The sequence below is a fragment of the Pteronotus mesoamericanus genome, unplaced genomic scaffold (genome assembly GCF_021234165.1).
Source record: "Pteronotus mesoamericanus isolate MK-2021 breed Mesoamerican mustached bat unplaced genomic scaffold, CSHL_Meso_final contig_601, whole genome shotgun sequence".
NCBI classification, from domain to species: Eukaryota; Metazoa; Chordata; class Mammalia; order Chiroptera; family Mormoopidae; genus Pteronotus; species Pteronotus mesoamericanus.
In genome coordinates, this window is record NW_026555215.1 from 1,070,563 (window position 1) to 1,089,596 (window position 19,034).

The window sequence follows — 19,034 nt, forward strand, 5'->3', positions numbered from 1 at the left end:
GGCAAGCAGTCATGCCCTAGGCCGGTATTTTTCCCTAACAAATGTCAATCTTTACCTTAACTGAGTCCCTCTGTTTTCTTTTTGAATCTATGATAACATACTTTTGTAATGTCAAATTTCCTTTCTCCATATCCCTCAAAGCACAGGCACTGAACCAGGGGGAGACCACAGATCCCTTCACCGTTATTGTTATCACTTTAATCATTGACTGTTAACTATCTGTACTCACCTGTGTAAAAGTACCTATCATATTACTTTTTATCCAATCCCAGAGTCCCCCACCTCAGCCCACTTTGCTTCTTCTGCCTCCCTGTTCTATAACCAGTGGATGTCTTGTAACCCCCCTTACATATGCCCCTCCTTTTGATTGTAATGTATAAAACAAGGTGCTAAAATTCCATTCTCCGGAGTATTTCTCAGTCCGTTGAGATTTTGCTTCCTGGCAATTGTCATCAGTTTGGCTCAAATAAACTCACAAAAATTCTCTTCAAGTTTAATTTCCTTTCATTCTTAATACACTATACATTCTGGGTTTAAGATTTAAGGATGTCTACACAATTAGGTCCTCAGCCTTCTCTGAAGCAGACGCTAGCAGCCCAGAGACTGTCCCAACACTTGAGACACTCCCTTCAGTCATGCCAGCCTCCATCTGAGGGCGCGTGTGCTTCTGAAGGCAGCACATAGCACAGCTGACATCTGGTGGGCATGCACAATAATTGCACCACTTCACTTTAGGATCCAAGACCCTGAAATTGAGTTTATTCTCCTGAACACAACAAATAGACGAGACTCCCTTTCTCAGCCTTCAGGCACTTCATCTCTAAAGCAAAGCCAGATCTAACATTCTTAAATTTCCTCTAATGTTTTATTTAGCTTTCTAAATTTCAGTATTACAAGATTTTTAATGTGATCATTGTAAAAATAAAAAACTTTTGAATGCTTAAAAGAAAAAAAAATCTCTTCCACAGACATTTTAAAGGTGATTAAAATATTGTTCATAAAAAAAACAAGAAACTAAATCTATAAGCATCTTTGCATATTCTTCTATACATTGGGATCCAAAGTTAATAAAACATAAAGAAAAAGCATTCAAAATGACTTCTTGTCCATTCAACACACATTTACTAACCACTTACCATGTCCCAAGAAACATGTTAGATCTCAGACATAACCTTAAGATATGGTTGGAATTCAATACATATGAACATTGTTTGTTTTAAACAAAAAGTACATTATAGTCATTACTCCCAATTTCTTTTTCCCAACTGGACCACCTAGGGCTTTGGTTGATGTAGTATTACTAAAAATTGCATGCCATCATGTCAAATTTTCTAAAAGCTCCTCATTGTTATGAGTGACTTCCTCAATCTTCTTGCTACATCTACATATAATATTCTTTTATATAAAAAACAAAAGTAATTTCCTTGTCTCTCTGCCCTAGGAAGAATGCTACATAATTTTTTAACCATTTTATCCCTTCTTCATGTAAAGAATAAAGACATAGTAAAAATAGCACTGACTTTTAAGAAAGAATAATTGGGTTCTAACCCTGACATGATGATGTCTACTGTCCATCCTAAGAAAATTACTCTGGCTCTCTGCTCTACGTTGTCCCATCTGCAAAAAGGTGGTAACAAAACCAACCGTGTATTTATAAGGAAATATTATATATAATAAATCTGTAAGACTGCCATAGTAGACACAAAATTGATGTTAACTCTTCTCCCCTTTCTATTATTTCTCCACAATTTTAGCCCTTTTATTTCACCAAAAGTACTCATTGCTCATTACAGAAGCTTACATAACATTACCACTTTCATATTTCAATTAGAAGAATTTTTCGCTTAATGTAGAAAAATCATACTCTATGAAGAGGTGGTCTTCATCTGGTGAAATAGAAACTCATAATTTTTTAAGTTTATTTATTTATTTTCAGAAACAGAATAGGAACATCGATGTGAGAGAGAAACAGCAATCCATTGCCTATCGATCTGTTGCCTCTTGTATGAATCCCAACTGGGACAGAACCCGCAACCCACGCATGCCCCTTGATCAAGAACTGAACCAGCGACCTTTCGCTTTGTGGGGCACTCAACCAAGCCACAATGGTCAGGGCATAACTCATAATTTTTTATGGATTTATGATTTATGCTAAACTAAAACCAAAGGTATTCTTTATAAAATTAAGTACCTTTTAGTTCCTCAATACCAAATTTGTTATTTTAGCACCTCCATTAAAAGGTTCCCTGGTTAAGTCCCAGGCAAAATACCACAGTATTCAAAAAGACTATTTATGGTGTAAGTCTAATTGAATTTATTCTCCTGGGTAGCATGTTTTTATTTATGTATAATTAATGTTGTATTAATGTAGGTTAACATATAAGGAAATTTGTCAAGTTGCTCTTCACAGTAGCACTTTTTCAATTCTGAAAAATTTAAAGTTACCTCTTTTCCAAGTTAAATAATTCCAGCTCCTTTCATTTTTCTTCACAGAGTATGCCTTAAATTTTTGCATTTTTATGAACTATTTGGATTTCTTGTCATTTTACTAATATTAAAAAGATTTTAACTTCCAGGCAAAGTACTGGAAAGGCAGTTTAGTAGTACAGCATCTTTTTTCTAATTGTGAAGAAAAATGGCAAATCTTGTCCCACAGAAATGCTGTTCTGAGGAAAACTAAATTCAACACATTTGGCACAAAAAACTTAAGAGACTATTGTGGAGATTAAACCTTTATCAAATCACTAAAGTTAATAATTGAAGTGCTGTGAGGGTATGTCTAATCCATTTAATCACCAACACATACAATATACATTTTGCAATGAGTTGACAAAATTAAAAAAAATATATATAATTCCTGTATTTAGGGCATTTATGGTGTCCTATGAGAAAAAATACAGACACAGGAAATTATACATTATCAGAAAAAATGCACAGAAACTTCCAAAATAATGGAATAGAAAACTGAGTCTGTAAATTTTGGGAAAATGAAGAACAGAGGAATGATGAAAGTCACACTGGATTATCAAAGGGCAAGATTTCTAGGTAACTCATTTTGAAAAAAGTAGGAAATTCTCAGAGGTTATATAGTTCATATCCATCCTATGTGTTTCGTCTGATTATAAAGAAAAAAATGCATGATGAAGAAAAGTTGTGGTGATATTGAAATTATAATATCTTCCTTTTCATCACTGCTTTCAAAATCAGTTAAATTTAATTGGTTTTCCTCTTCCCAAATGAAAAGAATCTCATCCTCAGATACATAAAATATTTTTACTACATTTCTGTTGCTGACACTTAAGGGTGCCTCAACTTGGCAAACCAGGCAGCCTTGACCAAGCATTTCAAATGAGAAGTAATAGTTGACATTTTCTCTCATTACTTGGTTCAGATTGGTCCTTGAGCTCTGGAAGATGTTGTTTAATAAGTTGTTATTCTTATCAACTACTTCAAACATTTCATTTGTCTGATTTCTGGGGTCTTGAGTATTTGAGTTCACATCACCTAACAATGATGTTTGCAAGAAATTTGCACAAAACTTTGTCTTTAAATATAATTGAAGTTTCTTTACATTATTTTCTTTCTCTAAGTCCAAGAAGTTAGTTCTTTTTGATTTTTTTCTTTTACCCATCAAGTCAAGTATGCTATTAAAATAAAGTTGATCACATACATCACCAATGGCATTATCAATAAATGTCTTTCGACTACTTTCTTTATTCTCATCTATGAACATATTTTTGTTTGACTCTAGTAAATAGGGGTGTATTTGCATCCATAAATAGATATCCAAAGAATTTTCAATATCAGAATCTTTGCGATATGCAAATCCTCGGTCTTCCTCATTTATAGGTTGCATAATAACTGTTAGTATTGGGCAGTGTTGACCACAAATAGCATAGAGTTTATCCAAAGAGTCTCCTTCCTGAAGTGCACCATGATTATTATTATTTCCAGGCAATGGCTGGTTTTTAATAGTATCATCAGAGACAGGATGGACTTTGTTGGCAGCAGCTGTAAAAACATGAGTGACAGATGTGCATACCCTTTCTGACCTATGATTATTCCTATCCTCTGTATGATGATTTGGTATTCTCTCCTTGGAACAAGTTTTATTTTGAACATCTAACAAATCCTCATGAAAAGGCTCAGAGTCTCTACAATGAGGCATGTTAAAATAATTGCATTTCAGTTCAAGGGGTTGAGTCAGTTCCTCCAATTCTGAAGAGGATAGTTCAGCCATATTTGGACCTGAGGCTAAATTCCCAAAATGTGAATATGGTACCTCATTACTATTATTATCAAGTAAAGTATCCACTGATGTAGTATCTGCATTGCCACATTTGCCAGGGTGTTCAGGAGATGATACTCTTAGCATATGATTTTCTTTCAAGAGCCACTTGCCCTTGTCAATCAGTACTCCTTCATCTATGTCCCTGAGGATTCTGTTATGATCATTTTGTTTTGTCCTGTGTTCTATAATGTCTCTCCCATGATAATTAACCTTCATGTCATTAAAGTCACATTTATCTTGTCTTTCCTCCTGAAATTTCTGCAACTTAGATGAACCACTGGATACATGTTTAGAAGAGCCAAATGACTGACCTTCAGAATCATAAAGACCTACTTTTGTAGCACACTGAAATTCCATAGAATTGTAAGGGTAAACCTGAGATCTGTTTGAAGAACAAGGGTGAAAAGGTGGTTTAGCAATCTCTACTTTACCATAAAGTTTTTCTATTGTTCTCTTAATAAATCCTTTATTGTATTCTTTCTCTTGAGCAGTCTTCGCACCACTGTCATTAGGGCCATCACTGGACATTTTATATGGCTGATCATTCTCACTGCCATGTCTATAGTCTGAATAATCAGAAGTCACTGGCCTTTTGAAACAGTTTTTAGAATCAAGAGAGGACTCTGAACAACTTCCAGTTTCTATGTTTTTCACCTTCATTTTTACTCTCATTTTAGTCTCTCCTACTTTGAGCTCCTTTTTGGTATTTTGCTTAGAATCACCGCAAAACAATAAAGATGGTGGTGTTGCCAGCCTCTGACCAACTGTCTCACAAATTACACCATTCTTTCTTTCTTTTTCTGTAATGTTCCTGCTAGAGACTTCTATCAATTCCAAATTTTTGCCAGCCTCTAATTCTTTTTGGATCAATTCTTCAGTGGCTTTCTCTCCTACATTTAGCTTTGTATTAAAGATATCACTGTCTTGCTTTGCTAATTCCTCAAAAGATTCCAATTCTGAAATGTGTCTTTCATTTGATGTTGTGCTGTTGGTTATTGAGCCTGGTTCTTCAGAACTCTTTGATTCTTGATCAAAGGATGTATATGCATTTTTATCCTGAAATTTCTTTAATGAACAATTTTTAAGTTCATCTAGAGCACTATGTTTCTTATCAAATTCTGATTCAGATGCATTTAGGAAAAAGCCACAGTGGCTTAAATTGCTATTCTGGTGTGACATCAATATATCACAGCCATGTTTATATCCAGGATCTGCCAAAATATTTAGGTCTTTCTGAATATCATCAACTACTTCTAACCCTTCAGTCCATTCCAAATTATCAGTATATGTGATTTTGTTGGAATTTGAAAAGTCATTGGTATTGCAAACCTTGATGGGAATGGAAGCTGCATCCATTGGGCAAGCTGTGTCATTAGTACAGTTTTCCTCATGAGGACAAGCCTTATGGGAATACACAGCATCAGTAAGTGAACAGACCTCTCCTATGAAACAAGCCTGATCCATAGAGGTCTGATCTATGGTACAGCCATCACTGTGGGGAAAAATATTATTGAGGTTACAAGTTTCTTTTGGAGGATAAATCTTACTCACAGTGCACATCTCACATAGAGAGCAAATCACCTCTGAAACACAGTCTTCAGAAGCACAGTCCTCACTGGCACTTAAAGAAAAGATTTTCTGTGTTTTTTCATTTTCAATGCACTTAGTAACTCTCTGAATGTTGGGTGTAGAACAATTTGTAGAAAGACCTGTTGGAACAATGTCTTGTCCTTTTTCAGTGAGTGTGAGGGGATTTGTAGTTGACTCCATTAAACTGGCAACAGCAACCTGCAAGTCATCAGCTTTCTCTGTAATGGCAATGTGCTTTAGAACCTCCAACAGTGCAAGTACTTCTGAAGTTCTGTTGGTAGTCTTGTGATCATCACCTTGACAAAAGCTATTCATCCTTCCCTTAAGGTTTAGCACCAGGAGCCAAGCTAGAAGGACACTAGTGGATGAATCATATACTTGGGAATGAAAAGGGACATCTACAAGTGAGCCTGGCACTTGAACAACACCATTCTGAGTCTTGTCAATACTGGGAACTAAAACTTGCATTTGGTGATGCAACAGGACTAGTAAGAGGTCTTCTGGAGTGGCCCCTTCAATTGGATCTACTTGGATGGCAGCCTCTACACTTTGCCCTTTTGTAGATAGGTTTATTTCTTGGTAAACAAAGCTTGGTAAACAAGGTCCTGACTTTTCAACAGATACTTGACTTTTAGTGTCATGATCATCAATAGCTAACTGTGACAAAGTACAACATTCATGCAGGGGAAGCAAGCAAGCATCACTCAGAGATTCAACCGGGCTCTCATGGAAATCTTTGGTAAGTTCTTCACTGTTATCTTTGTCGAAAGATTTACCTGCCTCTTTACCTAGACTATCTCCTGTCAAACTGGCATTTTTAGTTATGTGCTTATTACTTTCCATGACAAAATTACTTCCTTTTTCAGAATTTACATGGTTATTATTTCCTGGAAAACTATTGTTACAATTTACCACACTCCTTGTCTTTTTGCATATTGGTGTTGATTTTTTAGGTTGCAAAGCTGAATGTGGATTTATATCCTGCAACCATCTCTGTATATAATTTTCATCTGAATAATAGGTAACATCCTCAGGAAAAACATCTTCTTTTTTCAAAGAAGGTAAGGGATTTGACCTTGTTGTAGTACTAAAACTAGTTCCTGATTTTAACTTATCCTCTATATGTTTTTTCTGGCTTTTTAAAGTTATGTGTGCATTACTAAATTTTGAAACTGAACTCTTCTTTTCCATTCTTCTCAAATACCAAGATGCTAGTTTTGCTTGAGCATGAGGTCTACAGAAAGCACTGGGGTTTTGATCAAGAAAGTTAAACACATGAAATAAATTTTGATTTTGATTTTGATTTTGAAAAGTATTTTTGCAATATCTGAATTCATTAGAGGGACATGTTTTATCTCCTTGATCAATTTCTTTTTTTACAGGGCCTCCTAAGTTTACTTTGTTTAATGGTCTGGATCTTCTTTTCGTTAAAAGTCCTTGAATATTAGAATTCGGAACAGTATTTAATTTATTTCTTTGGAAATTTTTGAAATTCTCAGGACTGAGGTTACTTTTTGAACAAAAATAATTTGTTTCAATTACCATATTACTTGCATGGAGATCTTCCTCACAAAGTAACATTCCTTTAACTGGACTGTGTGAACCTTGCAACATGATTTTCTGTGCGATTCTACTCTTTGCATTTATTCTCTTACTCTTACAAGGGATTTGTTTAGTTGTAATTTCTCTATCCTGATGCCTATAATTTATCACTTGCTGCTGAGATTTCCTCTTCTTTTTTCTAGCAACAGATGATGGAATCTGCTTTTTGATTTCTGGAAGTTTTGTCAAACTGCACTGAACATATTCATTAATTAATCCATCAATTCTTCTGATGACAGTAGATGATCCTGCTGAAGCTGGGGTCTCAGAAATATTTTTGTCAGTTACAGAGTTACTTGAAGAATGAGTTGCATCTGCTGAAATGGGATGGAACCTATCATTGGTGTTACAAGTTCTTAAGTTCTTGATACTAGTTTTGTTGTCTGGTGTTACACTATCAACTACACCTTTTTCCACATTTACGTTTTCTGGTATAGTGTGTGGCAAGCCATTATTATGGGACATCTCTAACACCTTCTGACTTATAATTTCTTCAACACCAGCACTTATTGCACTTGACTTAAGTTGTCTGCTTTCCTTTTTGCTTTCTAAAGATGACTCCATCTGCTCATTGTTATCTATCTGAACAAGTCCTGGTTTGTTAGATACTGATGACATTTTACTGCAAGAATGTGTAAATGTGTGATACTCAGATTTGTTTTCCCCATCTCTCATTTGTTCACCATAGGTAAACTGTCCAATCATTTTCTCCTGAACTTCAGTTTCAGATAGTAAGGTCACACTCCCTATCATGGATTTCTTTTGTCTCCCTCTCCTTGGTCCAGATGTGGGGAGCCTATAAAAGTGATGCTCTACTTGACCCTGAGTTCTCTTGATGGCACTTGTGTCCATAGCAACATTCTCCCTACTAGAAGAAGCTTCAGCCTCTTGATCAGTCATTTGAGTGTTCTTCTCCTCTGCCAAACTGTCCTCTTGATTACTGTATTTCTGCAGAGGTGAGACATCTGCAGAAAATGAACATGCTTCAATCTTTATAGCAGATGAAAGATCTGTTCTTCCTGGAAAACTGCTTATGTCACTCTTTTCATCATTATTAGAAAGACCAGCTTTACTGACACTGGTTGTCCATTTTATGGTTTCCTCTTCTTTTATCTTGAATCTAACTTTCATCTCAACTGTCACAGTGCCATCTTGATTAAAAATAATTGATTTCTCAATATCATCTTCAGAAGGATAGATCAATAAATTCTGAGAATCCTTTTTTTCTAAGGCTAAGTCATTTTCAAGAGCAAAGGAATGGTCTGAGTAGTGATCATTATTACGCATTTTGTCAGAAGAAGTAGAATAAATCTGGGACCTTGGATTTGAAGGCACATGTTTGCTCACTTTCAAGATTTTATGAGTAAAAGATACTCCACATCAAAATATAATGTGGATGACAGAGAAGTTATGTATACATATATCCAACAGAAGAGGCAGCAAAGAAAGAAGAAAAAAATCAAATAATTAGTATGAAAAATACCATTATTTTCTAAATTTCATAGTATGATGACATTTATGTTTCTCACCTCTATGTATTCATTAGTTTTTTGAGTTCACTATAATATCTGGTACATTTCTACAAATTTTTCTTCAAAAAAGAACTTACAATTCTAATTAAATGAGGAGATTTACAGAATTTTAATTCTCAGTGGAATAAGGCCATTTTAATAAAAAAAGTATAGAGCAGAAATTGCTAATGAATCTATCAAAAATAGATTTGTGTGGTGTTTATTTTTGTTGTTGTTTTCTTTATCAGTATTGAAATTGGAGTCTAACCACATACTGCTCACTTATTCAAACAAAGCAAGTAATAATTTACAGTGGGGTTTATTTTCCTATTTGCACACATCCAAGAGAAGCATCTATAGCATTATGAAAGCTAAAGCAATTTTATAATTTATTTAAAGATTACAATGAAGTAATTATTAAGTTAGCTTTCACTTTGTATAATCAGTGCATATGATTTAAGATAGGGCACAGAAGAGAGCTAAACATAAAGCCCAGATATCTCATTATCTTTATAATGTGTATCTCTAAAGATAATCTTGGCACTCATGCTTCTTATATCCAATCTAATTCCTATTAGTGATTTGTATAGATTTTCATATACTTGCCATCAATACTTTTACCTTTTCAAAATATAGACCTAAAAATATTTTCTCTTATCCCTCTGTACTTTTGCCAAAATTGTAAATGAAAATGTTTCACTCATAACTCTCTGAGGTAAAAATTAAGGAAACCCTCAGATTCTTGAAACCATCAACAATCATACTCAACAATGCATATCAAACACAAAATACTAAAATAAGCTTAGTAAAATGACCAAGGTGAAATAGTACTACTATATGCATAACAAATATTCAGCAGCTAATGCATACAAAACAGAAACATTAATAATTACCTATTTAGTATATCCATAAAATAACTAAATGACAAATGAAGTGACATATGAAGTGACTTACCCTTTCTGCTTTCTGACCTAGTATATCCTTTGGGGTACACACAGCGAGAGATCCCTGGTAATCTACCAGGAAGCAAGTACTTCTGGATGTCATAATACCCTGGTTTAAACGGCTCTTTTCCTGCGGCCACCACAGCTCCAGGGCTCAGCATCACAGCTTGGAGACTGGGAACCTAGAGGAAACCAAAGGGTTATGGTCCTTACATAAGCAGCATAAAGTTTTTGTTCTTTCCATAAGATAATTTTACAACCGATTGAATCAATTCAACAAACTCCTGGGCTTCAAAGAGATAATCACCAAGTATTTGTTAGGCACCTATGAGTATACAAACTAACAAAATACCCAAGTGTGGGAGATAGGGATTATACCAACACCTTTATTGAGCCTACTTAATAGCTGGAAAGAGACAGACTAGTCTTCCGTCAAACTGAAGAAATCTTTAAAAGGTCTGCAGTACTGCCTCTGCCATCCCCACCTAAGCATCCAGCTGTAGCCAAGGGTCGATGAACCAGATGACAAAGGACCTAGTGGACACACCAGGGCCAGGAAGGTGAGCTCTTGTGGACACACTGGCACCTGCAGGGGAAACTCTCCTCTGCCCCCGTAAGAGGGATCCCAAGAAACCACTTTCTCTATCTAACAGATTATGACTTTCAGCTACCCCTTTTCAAGAAATACTGTCTTGCCTTAAAGAGATCAGAATTTACACCAACACATTATATAACTCAGTGCTCAGGGAAGGCAGAAAAGAGGAGGGAGCAAGGGAGAGAAAACTGACTGGAGAACAAAGGGAGCACCCGCCCAGGTGAGTCAGCGACCTCCTGTGAGGGTGAAAACACATAAGCACACCCAGGCTGCTGCTCGCGAAGCTTCCTTCCCTGGGACTGAGGTCGCACAGGACATGTGATGAGATACCAGGCGCTTCCAGAGCGCTCACCTTCCTTCCGTCCGTGGAGTAGAGCTTGGTCACAGAGCACTGCATGACCTCCCTTAGGTGCTGCAGAAAGGCATCAAAGCTCTGGGTGACCTTCCTGTTCAGAAGAACTATGCGCCGGGTTTTCGGGCAGCCATTCCTGAAAACCACAAGCTTCCGCGGAGAGTGCAGCAGGCCTGAGGTGGCAGCCTCAGGGGAGTGATGCGCATGCGCACTGATGGCTCGGCTGCTCTGCCAGGGCCTTGGGCGCTGTCGGGCCTTGTCCAGATCCACCGGCTGCACCTTCCTGCTATGGGAGCACAGGTAGGATTCACCGTCCTCCAGCTGCTCCAGGGATGTGATGCTGTGCCTTCCGCGAGGGGTGCTGATGTTCCTCACCCCAAAAGGTAGAGGCACCTTTCTTGACAAGCTATCCAGCAAAGCATCAAAAGTCTTAAAGGAACGAGGGTTGACCACAACCCTCACCCCTCCAAATTGCGGATCTCCGCTCTTGTAGAAGCTGATCCTTTTGGCCACAACAGGATGAATGACGCTTATATGGCGAGAGGAAGGAAATTGACCTTCAGAAGAAGTTGGATGAATCATGGAAAAACCGGTGGAAGGCGTTTCACTCATTTTGGCCAAGGCCTAGAAAAGGAAGAAAATTATTCATCTCCAGAATAATGGCACCATAAAGAGTACATGATAATGATAATGCAAGCTAATTATAGATGTAGATATCCAGATCATTCCTAGGATTTCATTCATTCACTTATTCATTCATTATACCTGCCTGTTTTGAAATATTATTGTAAGGGAATTACAAAAAAAAATTAATGAAACAGCTAAGTAACAGTATTTCTAATTTAAAGATACCCCCAAACACTAATAAGCAACAAGGTAAAAAAATAGTGACATATAAACACTCATCCAATGGAAAACTATGCTACCTTTAAACGTGGCTCTCTAGATTTGTATTTATTGCCATAAAAAAATGATCATGACCTATTACTAAGTGAAAAAGCAGTTTGTAAAATACATATGCTATGCCCTTGCCAATGTATTCTATCGGCCCTCTGTATCCATGGAATTCACATCTGTAGTCCAACCAACTACAGATGGAAAATATTCAGGAAAAAAATTTTACCTTTTGCTAACATGTGCTATGTAGTTAGGCCTACGATGGTTTCATCTGTACTGAATATGTACAGACTTTTTCCCTGTCATTATCCCTAAACAATGCAGTTTACCAATTATTTATATAGCATTTACATTGTGTCAGGTATAATCATCTCAACATAACTTAAAGTATATGGGAGGATGCATACAGGTTATATACAAATACTGTGACATTTTATATAAGGGGTTTGAGCATCCATAGATGTTCATATTAGTGGTGTTTCTGGAACCAATCCCCCCATGGCTACTGGGGTCTGACTTGTGCATACAGAGGTGGGCAAAAGTAGGATAATAATAAATATTACAATAATTAATAATTAAATAATACAAGGATAAACTGTGCTTCCCATACTTACAACTGTAAATCTACTTTTGCCCACACCCCTGTATGTATCATACTAGTGGAAAAAGATGAAAAGTATGTACAGCTCAATATTAATGGCAATTATTTATGAATGGCAGAGCTAGGGATATTTATGTTTTTTTAATACATAGCTAAATATTATGAATCTTTTAAATTAACAGGTATTATTGAACAATTAAGGAAACAAAAGAGATACAAATCAGAAACCATCCAATGAGAAAATTAGTTCTGCTTGTCCCGACAGTCAAGGAAAAAGAGGGGAAATAAAAAAAAGTGTATAAACTTCAAATTTTCTATTGGATGGAACCAAATGAGTTCATCTGGAGGAAAATGTTTTTCTGACATTAAATTCTAGAAGAAATGTATCACATAGATCCTTAAATAATGTCCATATTAAGATTGTGTAAGATCTTTCCATTACAGATTATAGAAAATGCAGGTAAATTACCTAACACACCACTAATCCTACTTGGAGAAACTGCACTAAACAACCATGTTTTGAAGGACTGACAGCACTGTTATGTGCTGCTAAAAGTGGTGCAGTCTGAATATTGCTCCCACTAGTGGTTCAAAAATGAGAATTTCAGGAGGGAATTTCAAAGCTATTTTCAGCCAGTTGCTGAGATTTTTCTCTTCCACTTCCCAGTGAACCAAAAGTCTGACTGATAAGTGAGCTTTCTGTGGAAGGGTTTATTTATTTCTGGGCTTGTTTCACTTGCAACGTATTATGGTTATTTTCTATTATTTTAAATCAATGTAATTATTAGTATCTTTTGACATAGTAAGAATGCTCAGCAGCCTTGAAGACAAACTGAACACCATAAATAAATGTAATCAGTTTTATAGAGATGAAAATGACATATTTGTCATTATAAATTAGCTATAATGAGTCTGGCTCAAATCACCTACCTAACTGTTTCCAAGCTGTTATCTGAGCTTCTTCATATATCTCTAGTATAATTTGTAAATCTTACTTATAGGTAATTTAGGAAAATGAATTCAAAGATCAGCCTAGAAATTAGATGTCTCCTCTTCTCCCTCCCCAAGGGATTTAAAGTAATTATAGTGCTTAAGACAATAAAGTCAGCTGTAGTGAGCGTGTGCATGAGGAGCTGGGGAATCCAGCTTTGCAACGGAGTCAGCAAAACTGGAACCTCTTCTCATCCTCTTGATAAACAGTGTTCTGACCTTGAGCAGCACACTATTTAATCTTTGTGACCTCTCCAACTGCAAGAGGGATGAATTCCTTTAGTATTTAAATAAAAGACTTCAGAACTCCTTGCCTCCAATTACTTTTTAAGTTTGTTTACTTATATATTTGTTTAGAAATATTTTTCATGAATAGTGCTTGTGATACGTTTTATACCTGATTTTGGAAAATCGTATTTCTCTTTGTGTAAATGCATAGCGAGGCTTTTAATTTCAATAGTTTTCTGCCTGGATCACACTATTTGGAGAGCTGTTGACCTGATGCGCATGTTGGGAAGACAGTTATGTGAGCTGATAGGCTAAGGGTTTTGGTTTGCTTGCTTGTTTGTTTGTTTGTTTGTTCGTTTGTTCATGGGGATGGCTAAAATAGAGAAAGGAGATTTTGTGCTGAGACCAGGAAGGAGTACAGGGAAGATAAGGATGATTGGGGAGAAGGGGCAGCCCTCATTGTCCCCATCCCACTGCTGCTCACTGCAGCCCAATGCTGAGCACTGGTTTCGAACCTCATGTATGAAGGGAAGAAGCTGAAGTTACCATTCCTTGGGAAGATGCCAGATGCTTAGCAGTGAAGGAGCATTTGCAGAGAAACTACCTGCAACAGGGTAGTTGCCAGCACCTTGATGAGGCGGCAGTAGCAAAAACAATAAAAATCCAAGTTTATATGGTCCTCATTGCATGTAAGAGGATCTCTCAGAACTCTTCGAGTCACTGGAAGAAGTTTTAGATAATATTGAGATTTTTGCATACATGCAGATGAGGTTTAAGAGACTATGGTAAGGGGGGCATTGTGTGTATAGTATAGACATGATGAAGATTCAATATTATCATTGAATAAAAAGATCTGCCCTGGCTAACATGGTTCAGGGGATTGAGTACCAGCCTGTGAACCAAAGGGTTGCCAATTCGACTCCCAGTAAGGGCACATGCCTAGGTTGCAGGTCAGGTTTCCAGTTGGGGGTGTGTGGGAGGCAACCACACATTGATGTTTCTTTCCCTCTCTTTCTCCCTCCCTTCCCCTCTCTCTAAAAATAAATAAATAAAGTCTTTTTTAAAAAAAAGATCTATGTGCATACAGTGCACAATACCATCAATGCGGAAGGGAGTGCAAGCCAGTTTCCTTCCAGAGAAAGTGTTTCAGGTTTTGCCTTGATTGTAGGTATCTTTTACAGGGACCATGGGAAGGAAACTCACAGAGTAATACAATAACACAATTGAGGAAGAGTCAGAGTACCATGTGAATATCAAGGAGAGATGTGTAGCCCAGCCTAAGGGATTGGGGCTCAAGGCAGGAAGAAATGGCAGTATACAAAGGGAAGCCTATGTGAAGCTATGGTGCCAGAGGCAAAGAGTGGTGGTGTTGCCCTCCAGGAAGGAGGCAGGAGTGAGTGGAGAATCTGCCGGTGCACAGGAGCAAGGCCAAAGACATAGTTAGTAAGTCTAGACAGTATTTTTCCCTCTCATGAAACAGAGCTACCATCGTTCCACAATGTTTTATTACCCTAACTTAGTTTGTGCACCTTTCTCAATCAGCCTTAAAAACTAATCAGAATTTGGATGGCAATTTAAAAATGTTTCTTTACATATGTTTTAAATAATAAGGTTATTCTATCCCCTCTGACTTTAGGATATGGTAGTATTATATTTAGGGGCTATCTAGGGAAAAATAAAATCTCGGGAGCCTAAACCAGTCTAATTCTCACAGCAAGTTAGGCTAAAAGAGAAGTGGTGGTGGAAAGAGGTAACAAGGAAACTGTAGAATCTGAAAGCTTGTCATTTTCCTCACCACTGACTTACCTAGAAGTAGCAAAAGACCTAGTTAACAAACTCTCTTGGCTACAGCGCAAATTATATTGAAATCTGCTTCTAATGATTTGACAGCTTGCTACCAACATCATCTCCTCTTCTCTGCATTTCCTTCAGTGCTTAAAGTCAGACCATGGAACACACGAATACTTGTATTTCTTCTTAAGATTAAGCAGGGTTTTTTTTAAAAAAAAAAAAAAAAAAAAAAACCTTTGGTTCCCTACATTTAACCATGGTTATGCTTATCTGTGCTGCTCTGAGTTGAACACAGTAGTTGCCTCTACCAAGAGAGATTTATCTTCTTTCCACTACTCATTTGACACAACAAATTACAAACTTACAGTATAGTCGAACATCATTTCACTAATTGTATTTTAAATGTAATTTTCTACCATGAAATAAGAATTGGGAAATTCAGAAAGAAGAATGACAGAAAACAAAATAGGAAAAATGGTATATTCATAGTGTTAGTTCTGTGGCAGTTCAGAGATTTAATGTTACAATAAAAATTAGTTCATCTTACAGATTATTATAACTATGAGGTGAGACTGCAGGGTGGAGGTTCAGAAAAGAAATACCAATTATCGTCTGCAATAGTCACAGCATTATTGAATTACAAGCAACTTCCTTCTTTAATGTATTGCACAGATTTCTCTAATCAATAAATAGTGCCCTTATAATCAGAAAAAAAACTTTACTTATATTTGAATACACCAGAATTTCTTCATCTTCTGACACTGATGTTTCCTTCTACTATAATATAAAAATATTGTGAAGGTTTGTGACATATATTAGTAAGAGATAATAATTAGAACTATTTCTTCTTTTTCTAATGATTAAAGATAGAATGCAAATATGTATTCTAGACATAAAATGGAAAATAAAGTATAACTAACTGAACATTGATTATTTAAAAAACAAATATTTTAAATAATTTTGTACTTACCAGACCTGAAACTTCCTTATTAAAAAAATGATTTAAGTTATTTGGATAATTCACGTGAAGGTTACTGGATATGTAACTTGCTCATTTTGTGCAAAGAAACTAATGTCTCTGGAATTATCATTAGTGTGTCCACTCAGGGATTAAGTGCAGCCAATTAATTTAATTCAAGGTGATGCTAATCACCAGACAGGATTCATCTTAAAGGAGACCACAGCCAGAAATAAATCAGTTCCTATAGCATGCATGCTCCACAGTTCTGAAATCTGCCTAATTGGAGTTTCCCTTATATTATCTGGCTTAACTCGTGTTTTCCAGAGGAGAAAACATTTTGCAAATTCATAAACATTTCCAAAACAGCCTTAAGTCCTCACTTACTTACGTTAAGGAGGAAAAATAGTTATGCTGCCACGGATGAAATAGTTTGACATTTCTTCATTCTATGATAAGTAATTCTGAGTCAATATTTGCTCATAGTAGTCATTACAAAAGAAAAGGACCTCTGCCTTTTTTGTTTTTTGATTTAAGCACTCCCTATTATCTCATCAGTGGAGTTCTAATGAAAATGGCTGTAAGTGTAAACAATTTGGCTGCTCAGCATAACACCAGACACATGGAGAGGCGCCACACAAGGAAATGAAGTAATTTAATGTTTCAGCATGCACAGCACCTTTCCACTGCTTTGTTTAATCATCATGAGATTTGAACATTGTCAGGACTTTCCACACATGAAGTCCCCAGATGACACCTACTGTCTATAATGGCTACCTGTAATCTAATCTGATTTGAAGATACCTCACCTAATCAGATTTCTTACTAGGCTTCCTGCCTCAGCTCTGAACCACAAAAACAAGGCGAGGGGCCCTTCAGAAAAGAAGGATCAGGTTTGAATGTGTGTTCCCAAATGTCTTCAAACAGATGACACACACACACAAAAAAATGATTATGAAATTGCACACTTTGCCTCACAAATACTGACTTTTCAACAAGTCACCTATTGAAAAGTAAAAAACAAACAAACAAAAAAACAGTAAGGAAGGAAGGAAAGGAGGGAAGGTAGGAAGGAATGAGGAGAGAGAGAGAGACAGAAGGAAGGGAAAAAGACAGAAGGAAGGAGTAAGAGAGTGGTAGATAAGAGAAACAGTAGTGTTTAACTTCGACACAACCCTCCATTTATAATCATCACTATGTACACAAAGACATGGCTATTGAGTCAACAAAGAAATTTATGTTTACAGGTAGCAGTAGGCATGAATACCGTCATAATCAGCTTCAAAATGAAGCACAAATGTTAAAAGTTTTGGAGGCCAGTCTGGCTAGAGTGGCAAGGTACCACATGATGTAGGGCTTTATACCACTTGTTAAAGACTTTGATTTTCAGTGAGATGAAAAGCCAAAGGAGGTTTTTGAGAAGATAAGTAGTGAACTGACTTACTTTGAAAGTAAGATGTGTTGGATATTGTGTTATAAAAGTTAAAAATGAGTAGACAAAAGAAAATGGTATAGTGGAAAGTGCTGGGAATCTGGACACTTGGACAATAATTGCCCTGGTGGAAACTGTGTAAAGTGACTATTTTTGGAACTCTGGAGTCTATTGGAATGCTTTCAGCTTCCACAAAAAGGCTTGGCTGTTAAATTATAGTTAATGTTTAGCCATTAGAATGATGGTGTCTACCCATCTCTCATCCCCCAGCTCTGTGGCAGGTAGCCTTGGGGACAATGGCCTGAATTCCTGGGACAGCTTGTGGGAGCCAAGGTGGGCAGTAACAACCTTGCTCTTTAAATACTGGGGTTCTGAGATATGATTGCTGATTACTTCTTCTGATCATGAAGGTGCATATAGAGGAGGACAGCCATTGTTGCAACTTCCACAAGCTGAAGTGGATAGTGGGATTTAAAGGGACAACAACTATTTTTTTCTTTTCTTATCTTTTCTTTTTTCCTTTTTGGGAGCATCCATTTAAAGACTAGAATATTCCAAAACAACTGTGCATGTCAGATAATTTAGAAAGTCACTTTGCATGCCTGAAGAAAGACACATGCCCAGCAAAACCTAAAAAGATCTTAAGTTTTCACCCAGTTTGATCTTTGGCAGAGACAATGTAAAACAATTTAAAAGAAAACCCACAAACCCTAGAGAAGGTAGATAATTTGATACCCAGATGTTATAAAATAAGACTCAAAGGTCCAATTTTCAAAAAAAATCACAAGGCACACAAAGAAACAAGAAAGTATTTCTCACTCAAAAGAACAAAATACATCAACAGAAGCTATATCTGCAGAAGCCAGATATTGGACAAAGGCTTTAAAACAACTATATTAAAGATGTTCAAAGAGCTAAAGGAACACATTAATAAGCACAGTAAATCAATGTATGAAAAAATGAGAATATCAATAAAAAGATAGAAAATATTTAGAACTAAAAAGAAATTCTGGAGTTGAAAAACAAAATAACTGACATGAAAAATTCACTAGAGTGGTTCATAAACAGATTTGAGCAGGCAAAAAAAAAAGAGTCAGTAGAACTTAAAGACAGAGCAATTGAAAATATTGGGTCTGAGGAACAGAAAAAAAATGAAGAAAACTGAACGGAACCTAAGGGATATGTGGGATATCAAGCTACAGATATATGCATTGTTGAGACACGGGAGGGGAGAGAGAGAGAGTGCGTGAGT

General features: G+C 36.5%; 1 protein-coding gene across 1 annotated transcript in view; it reads right to left on the minus strand.

Moving 5' to 3' along the window:
* RP1 (RP1 axonemal microtubule associated) overlaps positions 1–19,034 on the minus strand; it is a 348,078-nt gene that overhangs the window by 295,114 nt on the left and 33,930 nt on the right. The window contains 2 exon segments of the mRNA XM_054580711.1: positions 9,949–10,120; positions 10,886–11,509. Of these exon segments, the coding sequence (XP_054436686.1) occupies positions 9,949–10,120; positions 10,886–11,497 (784 nt within the window). The 5' untranslated portion in view covers positions 11,498–11,509.